The sequence below is a fragment of the Athalia rosae genome, chromosome 4 (assembly GCF_917208135.1).
Source record: "Athalia rosae chromosome 4, iyAthRosa1.1, whole genome shotgun sequence".
NCBI classification, from domain to species: Eukaryota; Metazoa; Arthropoda; class Insecta; order Hymenoptera; family Athaliidae; genus Athalia; species Athalia rosae.
The window spans coordinates 5,100,005-5,127,135 of NC_064029.1; the positions used below are offsets into that span (position 1 = coordinate 5,100,005).

The following is a 27,131-nucleotide window of genomic DNA, read 5'->3' on the forward strand; positions in this document are numbered from 1 at the left end:
CATTCCTCAAATAATTTTGTCACGCAACTCCATAGATATATAAGCTCGCCAATTTGTCTATGATATCTTGATTCGTCGAGCGATATCCGACTCTAATAGTTGCACCTGCTCTTACGCTCGTATCCGTATCTTTCGAATCGGTAGTGAATTCCTATTTATCAATCGGTAGTGAGTCGTTAACTCCCCTGAGTCAATCTCAGTCAGAGCGATACGATCGTACGATGGACATATTTTCCGCTTTAATTTTACTAATCGGCGTCGTTATTCTTGTGGCTATTGTGACATGGATGCGTGGGAAAATATTCTACTGGCGGCTAAAGGGTGTTCCAGCTGCCGGCGTGGTACCTTTCATAGGGAGTTACATGCCGCTATTCTTGCGCAAGCTCGCGCTCCCTGATTTTCAAAAGTACATTTACGCCGTGAATATGGAATCGAAGTACATAGGGATGATGGATTTTCATACGCCATCGATTCTGGTGAGAGATCCGGAACTTGTCAAGCAAATCGGAGTTAAGCACTTCAACGACTTTCCGGACCACAAACCGGTGGTAGAAGAATCGACCGATACGTTTTTCGGTAAAATGATGTACTTCGTAACCGGTAGACGGTGGAGAGAGATGAACGCGGTAATGAGACCCGCCTTCACCTCCAGCAAAATTAAGTTCATGTCAGAACTGGTGTCGGAAATTGCGACGGACTTCGTCGCCTATCTTTCGCGTCACCCCGAGCAGACCTCATCCATAGAAATGAAGGACGCTTTCACACGTTTCACGGCCGACGCCATAGCCACAGCATCTTTCGGACACAGAGTCGAGTGCATGGAGAACAGAAACAATGCCTTTCACGCTTGGGGAAAGGAAGCCACCGATCTGGGAACCGTGTCGGTTCTCTCCAAAATAATCATGTTCCGTGCCTTTCCGCGGCTCACGCGATGGCTGGGGTTGTCTCTGATATCCGAAAAATCCGCGCAGTTCTTCAAGGACTTGGTCAAGGAGAACCTGGCCAACAGGGAGAAGCACAATCTAACCAGGCCCGACGTGATACACCTGCTGACGCAGGCCGGCAAAAAGGACGACGGACTCGAAATCACCGTCGACGACGTTATCGCTCAATCGTTCAACACGTTCTTCGCGGGATTCGACACATCGTCGACCCTGATGTGCTACTCTGCCTACGAACTCGCTGTCAATCCCGATGTGCAGGATCGCCTGCGCCGCGAGGTCGACCATTTCCTGAACGAAGGCGCAGGGGTTATCACTTACGATTCGCTCAGCGAAATGAAATACATGGACGCCGTGGTGGCCGAGGTGCTCAGAAAATATCCACCGTTGCCCTTCACCGACAGAATATGTCGCAAGTCGTTCGAATTACCACCGGCGTTACCGGGAGTCGACGCGTTCACCCTCGAACCGAATATGGTCGTTTATTTCCCGATATACGCGCTGCACCACGACCCCAAGTACTTTCCCGAACCGGAGAAGTTCGACCCTGAGAGATTCAGCAAAGAGAACAAGTCGAAGATAATCCCGTATACTTACTTGCCCTTCGGTATCGGTCCCAGAACCTGTTTGGGCGATCGTTACGCGCTCATGAATATAAAGATGATACTGGCCCACCTAATCGCGAAGTTCGTTTTAAAACCAACGCCGAAAACATCGATTCCTCTGAAGTTTTCCACCAAGTCGTTAACGATGGGTGTCGAGGGTGGGTTTTGGCTGGAGTTGAAACCCAGAGAACTCTGTTAACTCTTACCAACGAAACGAATCTCCTTATTATCACGTATCACTCGCCTACGATTCCAGCTTCATCCCTATTAACCGTTCGTATTTTTTCCTCATCTGATTGAATGACACTGCGTGAGTCTGAATAAAATTTTTATGTTTAACGAGGGGTTATATTTTATTTTATTTATATCGCACAACATTCTTCCTTATTGTTTTTTAGGGTCTACTCCAAACTTCGTCGGCAGCTCCTAGAGCGAAAGACAATTTTTTGCAAATCGATTATAATTAATGCTCGTTATATCGTTTTCCGCAATGAAACATGATTCGCTTGTATAGGTGTTGTACGATCATTGAGTATCGCGAGTCTCATACCTACTAGTGGTGAGTATCGTTGAATCGCAACACCCAGCGTGTTTTTCAATCTGGTTTCTTGCGCATACTTTGCATGTGTTGGAACTCGCACCGCGTCTGGATTCATCGAAATGAAAATTTCGACCATCGAACCCTGGATGTTAAAAGTCACGAAGAATCGGGGGCCATAATATATTCATCCACACAAAGAGAATTCCGTTAATGATCGAGCTAATCAGTTTCGGGTTGGCGATCCAATAAAAATAAACTCGTTACTTTTAACCGGAGTGTGAGACCTTGGCTTCGGTTGACGCGATTCCGCAAGCCATCTGGGATCGGGAAACCGCGTCGAGGATTCTTTTTGGAATCAAGTCACCTTACGAGACTCCCGGTTCTAAGACCACTCTTCCGCACAAAGAACGATTTCAGGTTTTTTCGAAAATGGTGGGGGAGCGTCGTTTTTTTTTCATCCCTACATTCCGCAAATAATCTTGTCACGCAACTCCATAGATATATAAGCTCGCCAATTTGTCTATGATATCTTGATTCGTCGAGCGATATCCGACTCTAATAGTTGCACCTGCTCTTACGCTCGTATCCGTATCTTTCGAATCGGTAGTGAATTCCTATTTATCAATCGGAAATCTGTGAAACACATGTAGCACACATCGCCTCGATTTCGAACTTAGATCCTCGATCGTTATGGAGATAACAGGTTTGATTTTGGGCGTCATTGTTTTTGGAGTCATCGCCTGTCGGTTACTCAGCGTCATATACTACTGGCGTAACAAAGGCGTTCCTTCCGCGAGGATAGTGCCTTTCTTCGGCAGCTATTCGTCGCTGCTCGCGAAGAGACTCACCTTTTCCGGGTTTCAACAACACATCTATCGCACAAATGAGGCGGCAAAGTACATAGGGATGATGGATTTCCGCACGCCCGCCATCCTCGTCAAAGATCCCGAGCTCATTAAACAATTCGCCGTTAAAGACTTCGACGCCTTTCCGGACCACAAGAGAATGATCGGAGCGTCGGCGGACTCTTTGTTCGGTAATATGCTGTTCTTCCTTACGGGTGAACGCTGGAAGCAGCTACGCGTAGCGATAAGTTCGACCTTGACTCCTAGCAATATGAAGATCATGTGGCATTCGGTTTCCGAAATCTCTGCAGATTTGTCGACGTACTTGAAGCAACACCCCGAGCATACCAAGTCGATTGAGATGAAAGACGCTTTCAGGCGAATCACAGCTGAGACCATAGCCACGATGATATTCGGTATGAAAATTGACTGTGTGAAAAATGAGAGAAATAAATTTTACGAGTGGATATTAACGGCGACAAAAATTGACTCGACCTTAGCGTATATGAAATACACGTTATACCGGGGATTGCCTCCGATCGCAAAATTGTTCCGGCTGTCAATAATCTCTGAAAAGTCCGTCAAGTTCTTCAGGAATCTGCTCGTCAATAATCTGAACAAACGGAAGAATTCGCAACTCGATAAACCAGACTTCGTTCAGCTATTTTTGGCAGCCAGAGCGAAAAGAGTCGATTCGAAAATCTCCGTTGACGATCTGATGATACAGCTGTATAACTTGGTGTTCGGTGGCTTCGATACCTCGTCCACCCTGATGTGTTACGTTGCGTACGAACTGGCCGTCAATCCGAATATCCAGAGCAGATTACGCCTGGAAATCGACCAGTGTCTACGCGATGGCAACGGTGTCATTTCCTACGAGTCGCTCACGTCGCTCAAGTATCTGGACGCTGTCGTCTGCGAAACACTCAGAAAGTATCCACCCCTTCCTTGGACCGACAGGATCTGTCGGAAGACCTACGAACTACCCGAAGCGGTACCCGGAGGTCCACCGGTCACCCTCGAGCCGAACACGGTGATCTTCTTTCCCATCTACGCCATCCAGAACGACCCGAAACACTTTCCGAATCCAGAAATATTCGATCCCGAAAGATTCAGCGACGAAAACAAAGCCAAGATATTACCGTACACGTACATTCCTTTCGGAGCCGGGCCTAGAATGTGTCTCGGTCAACGGTACGCCGTTATGGTGACAAAAGTTATCCTGGCTGATCTTATTGCCAAGTTCGTCCTGAAACCAACGTCGATGACTCCGGTTCCCCTGAAGTTTGCCCAAAGAACGCCCGGCTTGACGATAGAGGGTGATCTCTGCCTCGAATTGACCCCGAGAGAACATTGAAGATCCTGCTGGTTCGCGGTGGACATGCCGACCGGCATAACTACCGCGTGGTAATAATTCTGCTCTAAATCTAACTACGATGCGCTACTGTTTCCAAACTTGTGACGGAAATAAGGAAGCGGAGTGGATGACGTTCCCGAGTGCAACGAGCAGATTTCGAATTCGATCGTTCGAGTTCGCGAAGATCCCCCGATTCCTCCGTAGTGTCCAACAAGAAGATCTCAGCAGGGTGAATTCGACGGTCGAAGATGGGAACCAAAGAAATTTATTTAAGGAGCAACCCTTGGCGGACAGTGTAACAGAAATAAGAATAAACCCGAAACGTGTTCTCCATTCCTTGTCCGTCGATATCTGCGATATACAAGCTACTAACGTGTGATTGGCAATGGGGAAATAACGTACGTTGTATCGTAAACACACGGCGTAATAATTGGCGTCTTTCCATTTTTTTTTTTCCCAGAGAGCGGCCGCTCTCTCCTCCAGCTTTTTTCCCCCTGTCCACCCCATCTTGCTCATCGTTGCCATGGGTTTTCTTGCTCGGGTTGAGTGGAAGTGACCCCCTACTTCCCCGCCTGTAACTAACAATAAATACGACGACACGTAGGACACCCCCGCGTACGTACGTACGTACACTACATATACGCACCGCCCTCTTGTCTAACGTCTACGACTGCGTGGTATGGTCGTTCCACCGCGCACTCAATTAAGTATCGATGATATTGACAAAGAAAATTTCGTCCCTTACTCGCTCGACAGTGAAAACGACGATATACTTGGTCGGGAAACCTCTTTGGGAATAACGGCGGTCTGTAGGGAGTGATTGAGCAAATACCCTCAAATTACGGTCGACTTTTTTTTTTATTTCTTCTCTTCATTCGTACGGATATCACACGATTTTTACATTTTGTTTCTGTCCTCGTTCATCCAAGGAAGAAATCAATATCGACGATGGGGGCGATCGGTTGGCACGGAAATACCAATGTAAAATTCAAAGCCCAATGAAATTGGATACATCATCGGAATCGGTAGCATTTTAATTGCTAATTTGTTACAATTAATTTGCAATAACATGTGACATTTTAGGGATTTGACATTTGATTACAGGTGGGACTGACGATTACCATAAAAGACATTCCAGAATTTTATTTACGAAATACAACAAAAAAAATCAATCGATCGATCAATCGATCAAATAGTCTTGATTTATATTCAGCGATTGTAATCTCGCCGAAATCTGAAGTACGTTCGAAACGTTTGAAGTCGCCAAGGTAGCATTTGAGCGGGATCGTGAAGATGTATATATATGTTTATGGATTTTCGAGTCAGTCTTGTTTTGTCCGGTCATTAAGAGCGTCGGGTGCCGAAGTTCCCACCGCTTCTCGAACTCCTTCCACTCCAGTTCGTCTGACGATACGCATTCTCATGCGAGTCCCGATCCAACCGACGATCATGCAGACCAAAAATGTCAGCCAGTACCACGAGGCAACGTCTTCTTCGAACATTGCGTCTCCCAAAACGTACAAGGCGCAAAACGTTTTACCACTTTTATCGGTCTTTGTATCTTCCTGCCCGGCAGGAGCCTTTGATCCTGATTAGCGAAGCCCCAACAAAACGGCGTACTCTGTGGATTCAGGTCCTCTGTTACCTGCGGCTATTATACACTGTCCAATGATTGAGAAGGGAACGGTGAGCGTACCAAAATCACGTGACACGATTAGACTCTCTCTCTGTGACGGTAGGCGCTCTCTACAGGCTGTATAATGCATTAGTTGATATCATTTTTAGTATATCTCTCTCTCTCTCTCTCTCGATTTTTCTTATCACAATACCAATTCGACGCAAACCCACATGCGAACGATCGAAGAATAAAATCAAGTTCGAGAAGATCTTGACTCATCAACGCCGTGTCGATCTTATCGATTTCGTTACCCTTGCAAGTCTTTTCGTACCCGGTAAAACGCTCGTTGAGAACCACTCTCTTCCTCTCTCTCTCTCTCTCTCTCTCTGCTCAGACTACAGAGCGTATTTGTTATATTACGTGTCGAGGATTACGCAATACGTATGGGCGTAGTTACCATTCAGAGCAGAGCAGTATTAGGAGAGACTGAGATCGTGCGACGATTTTACAACAGATATCGTACGGATATCACACGTGCTGCGACGCACTTGGGTCATTTCATTATTTTCGTATCGTCAAGAAATGACGACAGACGAAATTCTTCCCTATAACAATCGGCGATAGATTTGTAATTTGCAACAACTTTTGTTGATTTAGTTGACCATGTGTCTCTTCTTCAGATGATCGAGTGGTAAGGAAACAGTAGATTTTTTTCTTTATTGATTATCGCTGTCTAATCAATGAGCGATCATTTCAGGTCTAGATAATGTACACCATTCCATATCATTGGTTTAATTGTTCGATTGAATAGATCAGTAGCCTGTCGAATTGTACAGAGCACTTATTTAATCATATTTCTTTTTTGTCGGATCGCCCGTACGTATATCAGACGCAATTCGTCAACAAGGCAGATTACGTAGACGATTATGTTATGAGAAAATTGCTATCCTCGTAATGCATGTACACTGTTCCACATGCGAAGTTTGTATCATACCGATCGGATATCTCCTTTACGAATGTTGTTGTATTGTATAGAATTGTGACAAAAATTAATTTTTATATCTATAATTACTTCAGTCTAAGTTAGCGGATCCCTATCCTCATCTAAACTTGATCTCAGACACTTTGACCAGAAACAAAATATCCCTACAAAAACCCTGAGAGAATTTATTCCGCCAAACTACAGTCCGGAATATAGTTGAAAAAACAAAAACGTGGAAGCAAGTCACACTCGTTACTAGCTTAGATATTTTTAAGCGGTCGATGTGATTCTGGGTTCGAGGTCCAGCCAGAATCCATGTTCCGCAGTCATGGAAATGGTGCTTCTGCTCAGGACAAGTGGCAGGTGAGTCTTGGCACTGACTCGGAATTTGAACTTCCTCAGGATGCTGCAGAGCACTAGTTTAGTTTCCATCAATGCGAACCTGTTCCCTGGACAATTTCTTGGCCCGGCACCGAACGGTATGAAAGCAAAAGGGTTGATATTGTTTTTGTTCTCCGGGCTGAATCTGTCGGGGTCAAATTTCTGCGGGTCCGGAAAATACTTTGGGTCTCTGTGTATCGCGATAATAGGAATCAAGATGCGGCTGCCCGGTTTAATTTGGATCGGGTTGCCACCTTCTGTTGCTGGTGGAAATTCGGAGCTTACATGGGTGTTGATGCGATCGGTTACAACCGCGGGAGGGTAATACCTAAGAGTTTCGTTCAATACCATTTCGAGGTACCTGAGTTGGTTAACTTTTTCGTAAGAAAGTTTGCCGCCTTCCTCTTCGACAGCGTCGTCTATCTCCGCTATCAGCTTATCTTGAATATCTGGATTTATCGCTAGCTGGTGGCTAGTGAAACACATCAATGTGGACGACGTGTCGAATCCAGCGACAAAAAATATAAATGCTTGCGAGGTTATCTCTTTGATCGTGAGCTTTTCATCGGTTTGTTTATGTTTTGCCTGCATCAGAAGATTGATCAGATCTGGTCTTTGGATCCCGTTTTTTTCCCTGGTCGAAACTGTGTCACCGACGAGGTCGCAGAAGAACTTGCTGACCTTCCTCGACAGAAACGTAAGTCCGAGTATCCTCATTACCACGGGGCTCCATATGAACAGGAACAATTTGATGGTGCGCAGTCCCCCGAAATACGTGGCGTCCTTGCCCATCAAGTAAAATTCGTTCTCGGCATTCTCCAGAGAATCCACATCGATTCCGAATGCCGTGGTAGCTATTACATCGTTAGTGTATCGGGTGAAAACATCTTTCATCTCCAAGGTCAGTGGGCGTGGTTGCTTGAGGAGGTACGAGGCCAAATTGTCCGCGCATTCCGATATCAGCTCGAACATGCCCCGCATTTTGCTCGACGTAAATACCGGGCTGACTATGGATCGCATTTCCTTCCAACGTTCGCCCTTCATCAGGAATAAATTACCACCGAAGAGAGGATCGCTCACCTCGTCTACGAATGCCATGTGATCCGGAAAGTGTTCGAAGTTTTTTACCGTCACGGACTTGATCATGTCGAGATCGCGTACCACGTACTCGAGCTTGCCGAACTGAAAAACACCGAAGTACTTCGCCTCGGGGAACTTGTCGTAAAGGTTAATGAAGAATTCGCCGAAGGATATCCTCTTCGTCAGAGTTGGCAACATGTTACCGATGAACGGCAATGGTATCTCGTACGGAACTTTGTTCTTCGTCATGAATAGCATCAGAGTGAAAACACGCCAGAAATACACGATCAAGGATATCCCAAGTATTCCAAGGATGGCGTGGACCACCGGACCCAAGTTTCCCACCTCCATCGTCGTGCCGTGTCACCTCACTTTTTCGGAACAAAGACACGGTGCTATCTACCTGGAGTTGAAACGACCGCCGGGTGAAGGTCGTGTTCGCGTCGATTGTTCCTTTCTTTTGATTTAACGTAGTCGACTCGTCCGACTTGGAGTCGCCTACAGCTTCTGCAGACTGTTTGGCTCGACTGAATCGCACATCCCAACGACCGCTTGTTTTATACATTCACTTCTCTTGCACACAACGCCGCGATGACCGAAGTCCGGATTATTTGTGTGATCGACTGTATCTCACACAACTGTGAACGGTATCTCGTTCCTCTCCATCTGGTCGATGGCCCCTTGTATTTCGATAACTGATGCATTTCGCTCGTTCTATTTCGAAAAAGTCGATTCATAAAACGGACAAAGGTACTTCAATTTTCAAATACCTAACGGATGAAATATCGTTCACTTGTGACTCGCCCGAGCTGAAATATTAGCAGATTAATGATTGATCTCCAACGAGTTTTTCGTACTCCGGGTTCGGACTGGTGAATACCGGCGACAACAACACGGTCAACCTGATGCAACCTGATGCAACCGCATGCAACTCGATCGAGATTGCTCGAGTTTCCCAAACGAGTGACTTTTTGTATCTCATCCACTTTCCAAGGTCTGCAAACGATTGTCTCCCGGTAGACTATTTCTTTCTTTTTTTTTCTTTTTTTTTTTTTCTATGCAGGTGAGCGAAGATTATCCATTGCAGCGACGAAGAACTTGGCTTACGATACCATGTATATTGTATCAGGTTGCACAACGTGTGATCTATCAAACGTAGGTACGCTACCACCGTACACCGGGATAAACTATGAAAAATTAGTTTATAAAATTTCATAGCGGTCCCACGGTCATTTGTCTGCGAATATCTATCTCACTCTTTCTCTTTCTCACTTTCGTAGCTCCCGTGATTATCAATCACGGCAGCAGCTCGACTGCCGTACCGTTTTTTTTCTTCCATTTTTCACCCTCCCCGCTTCACGCTCTCCGCAACGAAACGAACATTTTTCCGCTAGAGAATGACGCGGGTGAATTAAAAAAAAAATAAAAATGAAAAAAAAATAAATAAATGTAGAAAAAGACTACCACGAGCGGCACGGGGGGTGCTCCACGCGATCACCTTTCCAGCTGTTCGACAGGTTGTGCGCAATTTGCAGACGAGTATACGCTTATCGGCTCGTCAGATTTTATCAGTCCGGTTGAAGTGTTCCCGAAAAAAAACTCCTCTCGTCCAACTCCGACGTACGCGTAGGACACATGGACGCGGGATCGTCGACGGTGTGCGACTCGTAATCAGGTTCGCGCGGCAGGGGGGGTGTTCGAAGCATAAGTTGGGGGCTTACGGCTTTCGCCGAAAGATTTTAATTTCGTACGAACCCGGCGAAATATAGAAGCCCGAGTGTCTGGTGCGGAGAATCCCCTCGGGACTAAAGCGCCGGGCGAGTTGATAGAAGAAGGATCCGACACAATGTAAACAGGGAAGCTATTTTCGCAGGTTAATCATTTGAAATACACATTTGCATAGAAAAACAGAATCGCGCGGCGTAGGCCACGTCGTTTCTCTTCGCGAAATTCGGAGCGACTTCACCACCCCCTCCCTCCCCCCCCCCGGACGATCTCCGTGCTTTTCCACCTTCCACCTTCCGTCGTCGTCTTACGTCTTCCGCAGCACCCGTGAGCCGCCACTCCACTCGCCTCCTCGCAAACTTTCCTGCTTTTGATATTTATCTCCAGCAGTTTGTTTTCCTTCGTCTCACGGACCCGTGACGTTCATGCTCTCGAGCACCCCCCCCTCCCCCGAACTTCCTCCACAAAGATCTCACCGATAGCTTTCTTCGGGGTTCGAGTGTCTTCGCGCCTCTGATATTATTATTCAAAAAATTGTCACACGCGAGAACCCTCCCCATGCGTCTCCGAGAACGGTTCTTAAGAATCGGCTGCGGGCACGCCGCGGGTGATGCACACAAAATGAAACATAATCTTTCAAAACAAAGATATCGGATACACCCGGTCGATACCGGCGATGCTCGGATAAATTTTGGCCGAGCTCGCGATCCACTTCGTGCAAATAACGATCGGGATACGAGGTCGTATTGTGTGGAGTAAAAAAAAAAGAAAAAAAAAAAACAAAAAAATTGTCCCGCTCTCGTAAAAAAAGAAGGAGATGAAACGAAACCCTCGGACTCTACCCCGCGCGTCCTCTCGGCGAGGGATACTCCGAAGAGCTCCGTGGTAAGGCGGCAGGTATCACACCCACAGGTCGTGCGGTAATAAGGGTAGGGGGTGCGAGATCCGCGCGCTTACTATACCATACCGAACCGCGAGCATCACTCCGAGTAATGTGATGATGAAAGTTTGTGGAAATTTAAATCAAGATTGATGAAGACGGGAACTTTAAAATTAACTCTCATCGCGCTTTGAAGTGGCGCGTTGAACCGATTTCCTGGATCTCCCCGTCCTCCTCTCCCCTCTCGCGACGAACTCCCGCAATTCCCGCGAACCCCGACTCCACCTCCCCCCTTACCCCTCACGGACACCAACTGCGATTTTCCACCGCCTCTCATATTCCAACGGCAGATGCCGGGCGCTACGTGGACTCTCGACATATGTTATCAATATTTATAAATCAGCTCGTATCTAGTGCACATCGATCTCTGAGACATTATTAATAATTCCACCTGCACGGAACTTTTCTTATTGAGTTTTTATTCGTTGTATAAATTTTTTCACCATTTTTTTTTCCTCCTCATTCCCCTTCGCTCTTTAAACTCATACTTTATCACAGGGTGATCAAAAACCGAAAAACAAAAACGAAAACGAAATTGTATTTTATATATTTTTAAAATTAATCGTCATTCCTAATCCCGGAATTGTTGGGACGCAACGCGGGATATATACGTTGTAACAACTGACGCTTTCGGTCTGTTTTGCCCGTCAACCTTCACCTTGTTTGTTTGTTTGTTTTTTTTCACAATGGGCTTTCGAGACAGTTTTCTTCGGGACAGTGACGGACGTATAATACCGATTGTGTCGGATCATTCGTTCTCCGTTCGCGAATTCACGTAGACCTACGCAAGCGAGCTGGGACTGGGGTAGGGATTTAGATTTCATAAAAGCAGCGTTGTGCTCACAATTACATATTGGTATAACGTAATACCTGTACATTTAGCTCCATGTGGGTTTACTACACAGTCTCTTCGAACATTTATTTAACGATCCTTCTAACCTATGATTGTCCTTTTTTCAGTCGATCTTCTGCAGATGCTCGAATTCAACGTGGCGGTATCCTTTCCCGCCGCTCCGCTGTTCACGGTCATTCTGGCACTTGTCGGTAAGTCGTTTTCTCCAACATTTATTTAATTGTAAATAGGTATGTCATTGGATCACGTACAACGTGAATTCAAGTTCAACGTTCGACGTGTACGTATATGTATATGGTATATGGTCAACGAATATCGTCAACGTGTGCCCACGCACGCGTTTGATATGAGGTCTTCATTCGAACTTGTGATGAAATTGTTTTTTTTTTTTTTTCCCTCCATTTTACTTTTTTTCATCCCACACACGCTCGTACATGAGACGGAATAAATTGGTCGAATTGGTGTAACAACATCGGAGTACCACCGGTTATTTTCAGTTGTGTGCCTACGTGTATCCAATAAAATGATGTACGATCGGTGAATTTTGACGAACGATCGTGTTCGTCGTTTCGTCTACAGCTCAGCTAGGTAGGTATACGTATAGTGGAGCTGTGCAAACGGTTAGACTGGAGGTTCTGCATAAATTTCTGATGAACGCGCAACAGTTGGGTTCTCTCTCGCCGCAGCCGCCGGCTCATGTATATACCGCGCATAGCGAGTGAGTTTTGGTGCTGAAAAAGCGAATTTCTCCCCCCCGGCTATTAGCGTCCCCTTCCCCCCCTCGTCGGGTGTCCCGATCGCGGTTTAAAAGAAGAACTACGGAGTTCTTCAACTTACTTAATTAAATTTCTCCGTCTAACCACCTATATACCCCCGGAATCGATTCGTCGGGCGAGAATCGTTTTATCGCCGTTGCAGCGTCGAGTGAAAAAAGAAAAGAAAAAAATCATCACCGACACCCGGCCCGCGGGAGTCAAAGAACGACGGCGCGGAGCTTTTTCTCTCTCCCTGCCTCTCCCTCTCCGGCGCCCCCATCGGGGGCGCGTTCACTGAATCGAATTTTGAATGGATGTCAAGGCGATTTCGAGTTGTCGAACCGTCGGAGGTGTTTTTGCATAATGGCGGAGTCAAACGACGGCGGCATTTGGCGCCCGACGTATTATCGTCGCGTGACCGAGTGCCCAACGGGCCGGGTTGAACCCCGGACACTTTCAGTCACGGTGGTTACGCCCGTGCACCGGACAACCGTACCCACGACACGACGTATCCACGTGTATATATTTATACACCGTGTGACTCTCCTACCGATTCTCATGTCGCGGGGAATAAATTACCACCACGCGTATCCGACCACCTCCGTCTCGCAGATCCGCGGAGGGACGATAGTTTAAAATGATTCGCATATTTTTTCCCCCCCCCGTCCAATTTTTTTTTTTTTTTTTCACTCCCCAATTGCGTAATATCCGGCTACCCCGGTTCCGTGTCATCGACGCCCGCTTATTTCTCTCGGAATAAAATAATGCTTTAGAAAGCCGGGAGTCGGGGGAGTGGGATAGTAGGGGTGCAGGGTGCGGACGGTTAGGAGTGAGGGTGGAGAAATACGATCTCTTAATTAAGTATCGCGACTTCGCGTCCGTTAAAACCCGCTAATCCATGAAAATGAAAAAAAGAAAAGAATTATCGTAAGCCGGGCCACAGCTAGGGAGGCACGTAGCCGGGTCGCCCACTCCATTCGATTATCTGTACGTATATATATATATATGTGTATATCGCAGTTGCAAACTGTAACTTATATATACAAGTCGCGACGCTCCCCGTGAGCATTACGGTGCGGTAATCGTGCGAGAAACACGCTCGAATCGCGTGTGTCCGCGTATCGTAAAATTATTGAAAATTTGACTGAAATTTTTTTCCCTCCGTTCCTCGCATGGAAAAATGTAGGTCGGTGCGCGTAACGGAGATAAACGCGGTTGTATTACGCGTCCCAGATATCGCTACGCCCTCGCGTTTCCCCGAAACTAGCGTCACAGATCAATGAACGATACCTACTCGATGTTGACACACGTTTCCCCTTCGGCTTTTCCCGTCTCCCCACACCCCCGTTTCCCCATCTTTTTCCAACCCCTCGTGCGATCCTCGCTCCTTCCGTTCCTTCTATATTCCTCGTTACCGCGCGACTATACCGCCTTCTCACTCGCTTTCCTTTGCGTCTCTTATCGTCGCTATCGACGTTATACGCGTTTCGCTAATGCTACAACCGCCCCTCTCCTCTTCCTGCAGCGGAATACCGTGTGTATTGAATATATTGAACCCTTGTGTGCGAATGATTTTGACGCTGAACTTCTATAGTTTTTTTTTGAAATCGCATCGGCGGTCTATCGTCGGGTGGTTTTTTCATCCCTTTGTCTGGGCGCCATTCGGAAACGGCCGAAAAATCATCTCTCCGCACTCCTAGATTTCTCGGGGATCGGACGATTTTAAGGTCGGATAATACGTGGCGGAGATGGTAATATCCCCGTTTAAATGCATGCTATAGCTGGGCATTTCTCACTTAGCCCGCGAGTCGACGTGCAGCTGCAGCAGCATCAGCAGCAGCTATACATGTATAGGTAGCCGAGGGAGCATCTTCGCCGGACTCCGCGACGGTTCTCCTCGTGGCTACTAGACGTTCGTTTTATATAAAGACGTTAAAATTCTCGGGAATAGGTACGACGCGGAAAACTCGATAATCTTATCTCAGCTGAAATTGCAAAGAAATTCCTTAAATTTATACCTCCGACCTCGCCGCTCCACCCGCTGCATCTAGAAAAGGCGGAGAGAATTTTTCTCGGAAAAATCAAAGCGCCTCACCTACACAGGTGTGTAAATATAACGCGCTCGATATAACCGTCTGTGAAATATTAAGATTTATAACTAATTCATAAAATAAATTAAGAAAATTTCGCATTAAACTTTTCGCGCGCGCTCGCGTCATCGATCTTTACCGCGTGCAACGTACTCTCCCCGCCGCTACTGTACCGTACCCCCGTACCCAGCGGGTTCGACGTTACGCAAGCTTCGTTAATTTCAATTCGACCTTCTGCAGATTTAATGGCACGATAGTTTCGCCACATACACACACACGCGCACACACACATCTCGACACTCGTACGCATATCGCCTGGTGTACATCGTACACACGTACGTGACACGCATTTACCCCGCGCATATATTTACGGCGGTATAACATTCGGTTATACGCTGCAGGCATCGCAACGTCGAGCAATTATGTCGATCGCAATCGAGGCGTCACGACGCGCCAAAACGCAGAGAACGGCTAAACCAAAACCAACCGGTGAACCAATTTAAACGCGTACGTTGCATCAACCGATCGATTAACTTTTCACCCCAACGACCCGTTAATATCTCACCCCGCGCTACGCGCTACCCGGCCAAATCGTACGTGTCCGTAGTTTAGAATTTTTCGCCCCCCCCCCCCCTCGTCGTCGGCGACGAAAATTTCACCATTCGATATCGAGTGAAATTTCGCTGTACGTTTAGTTCCGGAAAAATGGACTTACGATACGCAAGTTCAAGCTATTCTTACCGAGTCGCGCGCCGCTCGTCGGCATTCCGCCAACCCGGGGGTCGCGCGTCCGATCGCGGAAACTAATCATCCATTTTCGTCTCACCCCCAAACTTTCTCCGATACCTTCGTTCATTCGGCACGCTCTCCTTCCCACCTATATATTTTCAATCTTCTTGTTTTTTTAGTTTCCGTATTCGTATTCCTCATCCTCTTCCTTATTGTCCTTTTTTTTTTTTTTTTTTTTTGCCGCCCGATTCGCGCCTCCTCCGACACCGAATTCCGTCCCCCCTTGTGCACAGGTATACGCGCGCACGTGGAACGTAAAACGTTGATATACTTTAGGCGGAAAGGGTTGCGCGCCCTACCCTCTCTTTGGGAGGACCGCGTCACGTCCTTGTTTCCACAGTGCAAACGTCCACCGCCTATTAATCACGTTTAGCGAAGCGTTTTAACGCACAAGCTACCCATACGTATAGCCTCTGTACCCGCCAATGTAAACGTATGTATCCCACCTTTGTACGGTACGCCGCGGTACCGGTGCGATGCCCGGTGTATACGTATGCGTCACACGCACCCCGTTCACGGTGACACCGTTCGTTTCAGTCCGCAGGTCATTCGCTTCAGTTTCGTGACCAAATTACCCGCGATCCATACACGTATCGCAGATATTCGGGCGGACGTGTCCGGGTATCGTCCGGCTCGTCGACGACCGCCTACGCGACGTGTGTACACACACCGTTCAAAAAAACAAGGGTGCGTCCCCCAAGAACCCGCTCTTTATTTTCACCCCACTGTACGCCGTCGACCCCCCCCCCCCCTTTTTTTTTTTTTTTTTTTTTCTTTAATGTTTATACGGTTATACGGTACACACGTTATACAGATTGTTACGATTCATTAAAAAGGACACGCGACTCGACGTGTTCGCACATGGGTCATGAAACGCCGTAACGCCGTTACAGTTTTTAAGTGATTGCCAGTGATTTACATGAGGAATATTTTACTTTTCATCGCGGCGCACATACGGGTATCAGAAATGTACGATTCTTTTTCTTGTTCTTTTTTTTTCTTTCTTTTCCCTTGTCGTAATTTGAGAATCCCAATTAGACGAAGAAGGGCGTGTCGTCGTTCGAACGATTCGCCGCGGTTTGCGGAAAAATGATCGTTGGAAATGTGAACGTGGGGCGGTAGGCGGAAATGCGAGCGGAAACGTCGATTCGCACACGTTCGGGTTGGTCAACGGTTATTCCCGTGTATGTGTGCGTAGATTTAGGGGTGAATACGTGTGTTATACCTGTGTATTATAACAATATATTTGCGCGTCCAATTTATACAGACGGGACAAATTTACGCCATTCGAGATGGATTTAATTGTTCAAATTTAAATCAGATTAATACACCGTAGCCGCTGCATAGCCGTACCCGCGCGCGCTCGACGGTCTTCCGATATAATAATCGATTGAACAAAAAATGAACGATCTACGTACCGCCCGTTGGATTATATTCGGGAATTGGGACGTACGCCGTAACGTTTTTATTTTCGCTTTGTAAGGGGATCATGTTGATCGGGTATGATCACCTCTATCGAATAGAAATAAAACGAACGTACCGACGAAACACAAAAAGATCACGGTGATCATCGAACGATAGCGCCGAAAATAATTCCACTCGCAGATTTTCCGATCACAATTGCGCGGAGAATTCCGATTCAATCGGCCCCCCCTCCCCCAACACTCGCGCCGTATTCGGGTATAAATTTCAGATTAGCTACGCGCGGGGTCGACGAAAAAACGGTTGCAACGGTCTCCGCAGGGTTTTCGGAAAAAGCTGTCAGGCTGAAAACGCCGCGAGGTCAGGAGGAGCGAAACAAGGGGGGGGGGGGGAGGGGAGGGAGGAGGGAGACGCGCTTCTATCAAATCAACTTAACAGCTCCGAAACATTAGTCAACTTCCAGGTCGGTCTCTTCGATCTTCTTTTTCTCGGCAAAAGGTCGAGAGCGTTCGGCGAACCGTTGTGCGCCCCCGCGCCACCCGTAATACCTGGCCTGGTAAAACCGTTAGCGTTGAGAAAAACGAGTGTATTATTCTTGGCGAGACAACGCGCATATATGCATTAAACTCGTACGTTCTTTACGCACAAATGAATTTTCTGGAGATAAAAAATTGCCTCGATTCAGGAAGGAGGATGGTGGAAAAACTGCGAAATTGGCGAATGTCGAAAAAATTTCAAATTCTCCCTCGTCTTTAATTTTCAGGTATGGAAGCTATAATGTCGGAGTTCTTCAACGACACCACGACCGCCTTCTACATAATACTGATCGTATGGATAGCCGACCAGTACGACGCGATCTGCTGTCACACGACGGTCACTAAACGGCATTGGCTCAGGTGAGTCTCCGATGAAATTTCAATGAATCGTCTCATAAAATATACTCTGAATTTTCAACGCCGTTCCATTCAATCGATGGGGGCTAATCACGTGCGTTTATGCGACGAAAGTCAACCCAACGGCGTCGAGCCAAATCTATTCGTGTATTGCTCCTTTCCTCTTTTTTTTTTTCATCTCTTATCCTCCCCCTCGGTGTCCGCGTACGTGATCGCGAGAAGTGTAGAAATAGAAGGGGGGGGGGGCAGGGGGAGGGGGAGCTTAATTAAAAAGGATTAAGTCACGGCGATCTCTATCTACGTATACACAACCATCCTCGCGGCCATAGTCCCGTTGACGGTTGGATTTTCATCCTTTGCTCCGATCTCTCCCCCCACCCCGGGGTTATTCTGGTTTCACGTCCGGCTAAAATCTATCAAAGTGTCCATCCCCGCGTAAAGTACCCATAGCCTTTGTTATACCCCTTGGAAAACGGATTCGCTGCAGTTGTACCGCGAACGTTGAACAATGTATCGACGAAAGACGTGCGAGTATATGACCAGAAACTCCTCGGACCCAGACGGATCAAAAAAGTAAGAGAATTTAGGAATCGGAGTACCCGAGGGAAAAATAAAACAGAAACGAGACGACGAAATCGACAACTTGAGGGCTCGAAACGAACGGCCGAGTCCCGCAGCCGATTTTCACCGGTCATTAGCCAACGATTCAGGTGTAGCTGCGGACGGGCCAACGAAATGGGACTAATTGAAATCGGTTGCTTGATTGTACGTGCATAACGTGTTTTACTCGATCCGGTCTATCCGGTACTCCGTTTCTCCGACAACGAATCCCTTACACTCGATGTAGCTTTATAGGTAGAGCGTCGTCGGGACGGAGAGACCTCAGAGGCGCCGTAAAGTTGAGAAATAGAGAAGCATTAGAGGCATTGAATGACAATTAAATAGATCCGGCGCAATAATAGCACCAGCTGTGTTTCGCTCATTCCTGGAAATTACTGAACGAGGAGCACGTGACCCCCGGGACGAAGGGGGGACGGGGGGGAGGGGTAGTGGGATCGCGGGGGTGAAAATGGAAATGGTAATGGAGGCGCAGGGGTGGCGGACGGAAACTTGGTGTATACTTGTTGTGTATCCGCAACGACTTGTATATATATCCATGGCCTCTCGTTTCCTCCCTTCTTCCCACCTCTCTTTCATCATTTCCCCGCGTACATGTACACCCCACCACCACCACCACCACCACCACCACCTATATACCTTCGCGCCCATGCCGCGCGGCGGTGGTTGCAGCGATACGGAGTTGCGGGACTGTGGGCAAGTCATTACCACGGGCTATCGCGTTTTAATTAAGAGACTCCGATGTATATACGCGTGTATAGGTATGTGTGTGTATATATATATATATACACGTGACGTACACTTTGCTCAAATCGCTTTACCAAAATCCACATCGGCCGCCTTTATATCCCCCCCCTTCCCCCGCGAGCGTATAGCTCGACGGATTCCTCGCGGGGTCGATTGATCGATCGCCGCTCCCTATAACCAGCAAGTAAGATTCGCCGATCGGACGTCGGTGACTTTGATTTTCTCATTCGTAACTGTGGCTTGTAGCCGGTAACCTCGTATGAAAGAACATGAAAAGTTTGAGGATCGTTTTCCCGGGCGAACCTCTACGATGCTTTGGTGCTTCTAGATGGAGTTGCTCGGCTTCTCTGAATTCACCTACCCTCGGATAGCAACGGCGGCTCCGTATACGCGATACGTATTATTTACGACTAACTTTATACAGTACGTTCGGCAAACACCGTTGAATTCCGCATGCGAAATATGAAAACGATCGGTATATTTTCTATGGGATACACAACTTTCACCTCCTCTACATGTACGCGGCGTATACATAGGTATTACATACCCCCGCCGACAGACAAAAAAGAAGGAGGGAACCGAAATAAAATAAAAAAATAAAAACAAAAAAAATAAAAATAAAAAAACAACCGCCGTGTGCAACACTACAGATTCTTTGATTCCGCAATGCCCTCCGGGCTTTTTCTCAACTTCTTTCTTCGTACTTTCTTTTCTCGTTTCCTTGTGATTTTCATGGGAAAATGTAATACGTGTCTTGCTTTGATAAACAAATTAGAAAAGAGTATCGACCGCGGTTTTTATTCGTACTTCTTTACCCTTGTTTCATTTTATATATCTCTCGTTTTTAATCACATCGCGTCCTGTACCGGCGACCCGATATCCGACGATACGCGAAGATTGCCACACAATTTATGACGCGGATGAAGTTCAGATATCCCTCGAGCGGAGGGTGGAAATTATGCGAGAAAATACAAGGAATCTTGCAACCCGTCATTATACCGGTTTTAACGCGGCACGACGGAGACGGCGGACGGGTAAGAACGGACGGATGAATTCTTTCGCCCAAAGAATTTATCGCCGTGTATTTAGCAAACGCCGGTTGCTAACCGGAGTTGAAAACTTTTCGTTCCTTCGAAATTCCGCAATCGGGTTATTAAAATAACGAATACAAGAACGGGGAGGGGGAAATAAATTCGAATTCGAACGAACCCACCCCCGAAGACGCGACGAAAAATCGATACGCCCCAGCGGGAGCGACACCCCGCAGGATCTCGAATCCTTCGTCACCTGAAAATACCGTCACACGCATACACGTTTGTTGGACCCACGGTGACGTGTCCCCCCCCCCCCCCCCCCCCCCCCCCCCCCTTGTACGGTGGAATCGGCGGATCCGCCGCGGTCATTCCTCTCTAATCGTGAGCTTCGCCGGATTTTCGAAAGCCGAACCGAGTCCAAGTGGATTCCCGTAGTCCTCCCGCGACCTTCTCCGCCGGAGGGGATGTTACCGGGGCTGGTTTCATGCTCACGAGCGATCTCCTTGCATTAGCTGCAGAGTCGGACCCCCCGTAGCTGGACCAGCGACCCGTGTCATCCGAAGAACGGCGTCAGCTTCCGCAACTTACCGAATCTCCACCGAGAAACGCTGGCGCGATTTGAATTGTTGCCCCTGAAATTCGAAAGTCGCGAAATCGAAAAATATTCGAAGACACATCGATGGTTTCGTGAGCTGAAAAAATTAACACTTTTTGAAGTCCCATACCACTGGAGTGTATTGCATTTGCATTTTCTCACGGTCATTTTATCGAACTTTTCATCGAGAAGGTTCAATTTTTCCCAATTTATGTATATATATGTGTACAGCTCTCTGGATCGACCACCAAAGACTGCATCGGAGTGTAAATCGCGTCTGCTTTTTGTCTGGAAACTATTTCGCGAAGACCCTACAGTCGCTTCGCGTTATTGGTTCAATTTTTGGAAAAAGGAGATCCCGTCGCAACGTCTTTCAGCTGTACATGCATCGCGGATTTTTTTAGAAAAACGAAGCGATCCGAGTCACGGTATTCTCGACGTGTATCGACTTATTTGCGGGTTTGTAATACTCTCGCATCCGCGTATATCAGGTGAGCGTAGATTGAGCGGAAATAAAGAATTTTCCCGGCCGAGAATTTCCACCAGGTATAAATAGATAAGTTTACCCATGGTTCTTCGGGTTAGCTGCGGAGCTCTCTACGAGGTGTACGTGTGCATCCGTAGGCATGTTATGTACGCAAGGACGAATGGGAAGACTCCGGTAGTAGCGGGCGCGCGGCGAGATAAAAATCCATTGAAATGTAATTTCCTTTGGCGAGAATGAGCTCGAGTTTAAAGGCGAGGCATGTCTTGTCGGTGGTGGGTATTAGATATCCAGTCAAAAAGGCTGTATTTTTAATTTAACTCGAGAAGAGCTTTGCTTTATATCCCCCCTGTGGCGTTCTCCCCAACCTTCCCGTCCTCGTCCTCCCCCTCCTCCTCCCCCTCCTCCCTCTCCTCCCCCTCCTCCCCTCGACCTCCGACTGTACTTTGACGCACTCTCTCCCCTTCTCGCTCTCGAGCTGTCTTAACGGAGCAAGAAGAGTATTTCTTTTGAGAGTGCACACAATATAAAATAAAATGAGAGACTGCGGAGAAGATAAGGTTACCCACCCGTCGTTATACACCGCTGGAGCTAGCCACCTACCTACCTACCTACCTACCCCATCCTACGATTCTTCATTCCGCGAAGCTCCCGGCAAGCTCGCCTACCTCTCGGTGTTGGCTCCTACCTCTAATTGTTTTTTGCAATACCTCGGTACGTATTACCTGCCGTTTCCATCTGTCACATGAAAATGTCCGCGAGCTCAGCTGTGCTCTCCTCCGGAATTATACTCGGGCGTATTTTTATTCCGAAACATCGAGCTCGCGCGACGATTCCTCGTCGGATTTCAGCAAATTATAACCGACGTCGCTAATTCCGTTCGAAGAAATTATCGTTATTATTCAAACGTTCGTTATTTTACTTGATACTTAACGTATCGCGATTCTCGGCGATTGCGGTCGACCGTCTCACGTTGATGTTACACTTGTCACCTTTGACAAAAAACTTTGGTTGAACGAGACTTGACCGTATATGAGACGAGTTGCCCCTTTTAAAAACAGAGTCTATTTTCTTCTCTCTCCCGACTTCCGAAGTGTATTACGGGATTATTTTTCCCGGTAACTGGTGGGAAGGTGCGATTTTCGGAGTATATGGATCAGCTGTTGGCGCAGTTGCTTCACTCTGAAAAGTGGGCTACGGGGGGTTCGGAGAATAATTTTGGTAAGGAAAATTGTTTCGCCGGGAGGCGAGTATAGCCAAAAGGGGCGTGGCCCGTGTACAAGATCAATGAGAAAATATAATTAGGAACAGCAGAGGGAATCTGTTGCGAGTTGATTTTTCGAAGATTGCGTTTTGGCTTTTATTGAATTTATTTCAAGAAATTAATGGGAAATAGACCCAACGGAAGGTAATTAGATCTCGGTACAGATGATACATTGGATCGGGGGGAAATTGACGCGGGTAAAACCTGGGGGCAATCTAATTATTGCTAATTGAACAGGGCTTCTTTTTCTTCTCCTTATTTCGCTTCTTCTCTTTCTTTTCCCTCTCTTCTACTTTTTTTCTATCCTTTTTTCGACTTGTTCCTTTTTACCATTTCTCACAACCCTTCACTGTGATTCTTCTACACTTTAGTCGTTCGCGCCACATCGCGTATCGACGACTCTCACCGGCGCTCCCTTATCAATCGACCATCAACCCCTGACAACTATATTTTTCTCTTCTTTTTCCTTCACCTCCTACTTGACAAAAATCATCAAACGAACCATTCGATGTATTCGACATTCGATCGTTGATGCAAAAAAGGAGAATTCGATTTTTCAACTTGTTTTTCTGAGCTAGCATTGCACGTGCACATTTCGTATTTGATTTCAATCGTCCTTTAAATTCTTGACCCGTAATTCTTTCTCAGTTTTACCTCATTGTATGTCACACACACATTGAGACTTTTTGACCTCAAAATCGAAGAAACTCCAAGGGGTGCCTCTTTGGATTTTTTCGATTTTCGGGCCAAAAGTAAAGTACTTTAAAAATTGATTGTATTACACTTTTCTGACGTATTTTGACCTCAGGAACACGAATCTGAAAGAAAAAATGACCTACCTATAGAATTGGCCAAGTTATCGCCAATTTTCAGCTTTTCGGGGTCAAAAATAAAAAATTGATTTTTTAATCTATCTTAATGTAACTTGAGCTCAGGAATCCGAATCCGGAAGAAAAATTGATCTATCTTAAAAAATGACCGAGTTATTCCCATTTTTTCGCATTTTTTGGCATAAATTTGAGGATATCTCGAAGGGAAAAAATCGTAGCTCAATTTGGACTATGGATTCGTGTTCCTGAGGTCAAAATACGTAAGAAAAGCCTCATTTGATCGATTTTAAAAAATAAAAATTTTTGGCCAAAATTTGAGATTTTTCCAAGGGGTACCCCTTACGATTTTTTCAAATTTTGGCCAAAAATTTTTATTTTTTAAAATCGATCAAATGAGGCTTTTCTTACGTATTTTGACCTCAGGAACACGAATCCATAGTCCAAATTGAGCTACGATTTTTTCCCTTCGAGATATCCTCAAATTTATGCCAAAAAATGCGAAAAAATGGGAATAACTCGGTAATTTTTGCAGATAGATCAATTTTTCTTCCGGATTCGGATTCCTGAGCTCAAATTACGTACAAATACATCAAAAAATGAATTTTTTATTTTTGACCCAAAAAAGCGAAAAATTGGCGATAACTCAGTCAATTTTATAGGTAGGTCAATTTTTCTTCAAGATTTCGATTCCTGAGGTAAAAAAACATCAGAAAAGTGCCATATGATTAATTTAAAAAAATAAAAAACTTTGGCCAAAATTTGATCCCTTTGGATTTTTTCAAATTTTGGAAAAAATTTTCATTCTAGGCGATTTTTAATTTCATTGAAGAACAATGAATTGTAGCATTCGGCTGACATGTTAAAAGAATCAAATATCAACCCCTCAGCCATCTCGTATTTCAACTTTCGATCGGACATCAACTTTTTAGAATAGGAAGACACCTCTTCGGTCTTTTGGTGCGAAACTTTACACAATTTCTAGATCGTAAAACGCCGAGGTACGTCTGCGAGTTGAACCGTTTATTAACTACTGTTGTTGTTCTTCTTATTCTCATTATTATTATTATCATCGTCTGGATTACGAGCCCTATCGTGCCACCACTGTAATTGTCAAGATCATCATCATCATCTTCGTGGTTATTATGTGTCGGCATCACCTGTTCACGCGAAAGTGCAAAAGCAGGCTCCTCGCATCAGACGGTTGCAGGACGCGATCCTTTCGCTCGTTTGCGGGGTGTTACGTACGGTAGGTACGAATACATACGTGTAATCCAAATGCATGAAACGTGTGCAGGTGCAGACGCAACGACAATACCCAGTTGTAAAGTAAAGTACACGTGCGTATAAAGTTTATCTTCCTCGAATTAGGAACGTCCTATTCGCGTCCACGGGTATCGCGGGGTACGAGGTGAAAGGAGGTGCGCGACTATAGGGCACGTGGGTATCCGGGCACATAGGTGTACATAGGGGTGAACCCGGGGTGGTAGATGCACTTTACTTCGGACCTTCGTATGTACAGGGGGCAGTTCTGGACCACTGTTGACCAGACGTCGTCGTTCTTCGGTCGCAAGCTGCTCCTTAAAGCTGTAGGTATGGCGTAATCAAGTCTGCGGCTGTAGTGCGGTTCGCTTTTTCTTCCATATATATATATATATCTATATATATATATATATTCGTACATACCACGAAGGCAACAAGTATACGGTATAGTGCATCGGTACACTTTCTCTATTTTATCTCCTCAAGTAGGTTTTATTTATTTTATTCCTTTTTCCCCCTTTTTCACTTCTTCTTCTTCTTCTTCTTCTTCTTCTTCGCCAATTTCACGCCCGTACTTTTTCGATCATATTTATATTATTTACAGTACACTCATCCCCCCCCCCTTCGATGACGTATGTACGTTCTTATTTTTTCCACGTTGAAAGTAATTGAAAGATTAAATTTTTCCCACACCGAAGTAAAAATTGCAGCAACCGTACGGGTGGTAGGATAATAAGCGAGGGTAACAATTTCGGAGGGCATGGATCATCGGGTCGTCAGAAAAAATCGACGGAATAACGGGAAAAAAAGCGAAAGAGTTTGTCGAGGAGCTCCTCGAGTTCACGTACACTTCGAACGAGATATATGTGTACAGCTACGCGGACGCCGGGAGCCCGAGCAAAGTGGCACTCGAGAGAACCCGTGTGCGCGGTTATAATCAGCTAGGCTTGTCCGCAAATAACACAGTTGGATGATTATGATTGAATAAGGTTCGTAATTGAGACTATTAAGCAACTACATAAATAACACACGCGCCGCGAACGGCCTAGGGGTGCGTTATTTCATCGTTACTCTCCTATAGAGATGGGCCAGGGGATCGGGTGCAGTGAAATTACAGTGCAAACAATGCCAACAGCAACTACCCAGGCTTTTCAGTCACATTGCGACCGCCGACTCTGCGGGCTACTGCAGCTTTCAAACTTCGTTTTGTAATTTCCAACGTCACACCGCGTTATACAAACCACCGTGTATTTACGTGTACATTTGACCGGTCAACCCGTGTGCACTGTACAGGTATGTACGCGCGCGCGCGCGCGCGCTCTCTATCCGCTGGATACACACGGTGAATTTATGTACGGAATTTACGAGGTTCTCCCATCGAGAGAGAGAGAGAGTGAGAGCGACTCCGACGGTAACACCCTTGAAAAGAATACCTTCCTTTTTTTCGTCACCCTCGGCCCACCCGGCGTACTCTTAAACTCTAAAAATAATTTGCGACAGCCATTCCTGCTGCTACATTACCCTCGTAAGTGGTATGTATACCCTTATTCTCATAACATCGGCCGGCACTACTGCACGGGATATAACGATAACCCAGCAGTGGAGGTAAAGAGGGACTGGAGACTCCTCCGAGTGCGGAGGAGGTGGTCGGTGTCGTCGGTATGTAGGCGGCGGCAGACAGGCGCCAGGCGAGCAAGAAGTCGCCCCTGGTGCAAAGGCGAGACCTACGTATGCCGGTGTCTACACAACGTGTACGTCAGCTTTTCCGGGGGGAGGGAAAAGGGACGCGCACCTCTTATACTCCCGAGTCCCGAAGGAACGACGGGGCGCCAAAAACAATCGCCGCTGGGTGGGTCGGCACGTGCGTTCCAAAGTTCGTTTTATGAATCGTGTGCGTCGTTCTACATACGAACGTAGAGGTAGGTATGCGTACGGGCGAGGCGACGGTCCATTCGGAAATCGGATCGTCTAACGAAAATTCGCATGACGTATTTGCGAATTCGCTCTTACCTATGCTACACGCGAACACGGCGTATTCCAGTTTTTCCTCTCGAACGGCGTAGCTGGCTCGGAATCACCTCGACACCGGGATATTTCGCGTGGGTGCGTGAAAGTGAAGAGAAAGTACGAGGGGTAGGCGACGAAGGGGTTGGCTTGTTGGCCCGTTTTGACAAGTCACGTGATTAGTTCAACGGCGAACGACTGTCGTCGTGGCACGCGATTAGTTCTCGGGGAACTCAACGCGAGTGGAAAATTAGTCTCCAAAGGATAATTAACCGGGGGGGTAATGAATCGCGTTGGCGCACGAGACGTGGACCTGGAATACTAACCGGAAAACTTCACGTTTCGCGGTCCTACGAGCCAACCGGCTAACCTTTTCCCCCTACGAGGAGAGACGGACCACCCCGAACATCTTCTCGCTCGACTGCGAACATAGCGAGGACATTTTTTTCACCCCCGACGATCGAAAGAATTTTCAGCT

At 46.6% G+C, this 27,131-nt stretch overlaps 4 protein-coding genes across 11 annotated transcripts in view; 3 read left to right on the forward strand and 1 right to left on the reverse strand.

The window, feature by feature from the left end:
• Positions 1-27,131, forward strand: part of LOC105686311 (membralin) — a 65,532-nt gene that overhangs the window by 15,565 nt on the left and 22,836 nt on the right. For all 8 annotated transcript variants that reach the window (XM_012400999.3, XM_012400991.3, XM_012400980.3 and 5 more), the window contains 2 exons: positions 11,976-12,059; positions 17,688-17,820. In XM_012400999.3, coding sequence (XP_012256422.2) covers positions 11,976-12,059; positions 17,688-17,820 — 217 coding nt within the window. The remainder of the gene's footprint in view (positions 1-11,975; positions 12,060-17,687; positions 17,821-27,131) is intronic.
• Positions 41-1,878, forward strand: LOC125500745 (cytochrome P450 9e2-like). Its single transcript, XM_048654639.1, has one exon. It carries the CDS (start codon positions 222-224, stop codon positions 1,743-1,745), a length of 1,524 nt encoding a protein of 507 aa, XP_048510596.1. The 5' UTR covers positions 41-221; the 3' UTR covers positions 1,746-1,878.
• LOC125500746 (cytochrome P450 9e2-like) lies at positions 2,635-4,646 on the forward strand. The gene has a single exon (XM_048654640.1). The coding sequence runs from the start codon at positions 2,778-2,780 to the stop codon at positions 4,287-4,289; it is 1,512 nt and encodes a 503-aa protein (XP_048510597.1). The 5' UTR covers positions 2,635-2,777; the 3' UTR covers positions 4,290-4,646.
• Positions 5,418-8,897, reverse strand: LOC105686324 (cytochrome P450 9e2-like). The gene has a single exon (XM_012401012.3). It carries the CDS (start codon positions 8,699-8,701, stop codon positions 7,160-7,162), a length of 1,542 nt encoding a protein of 513 aa, XP_012256435.2. The 5' UTR covers positions 8,702-8,897; the 3' UTR covers positions 5,418-7,159.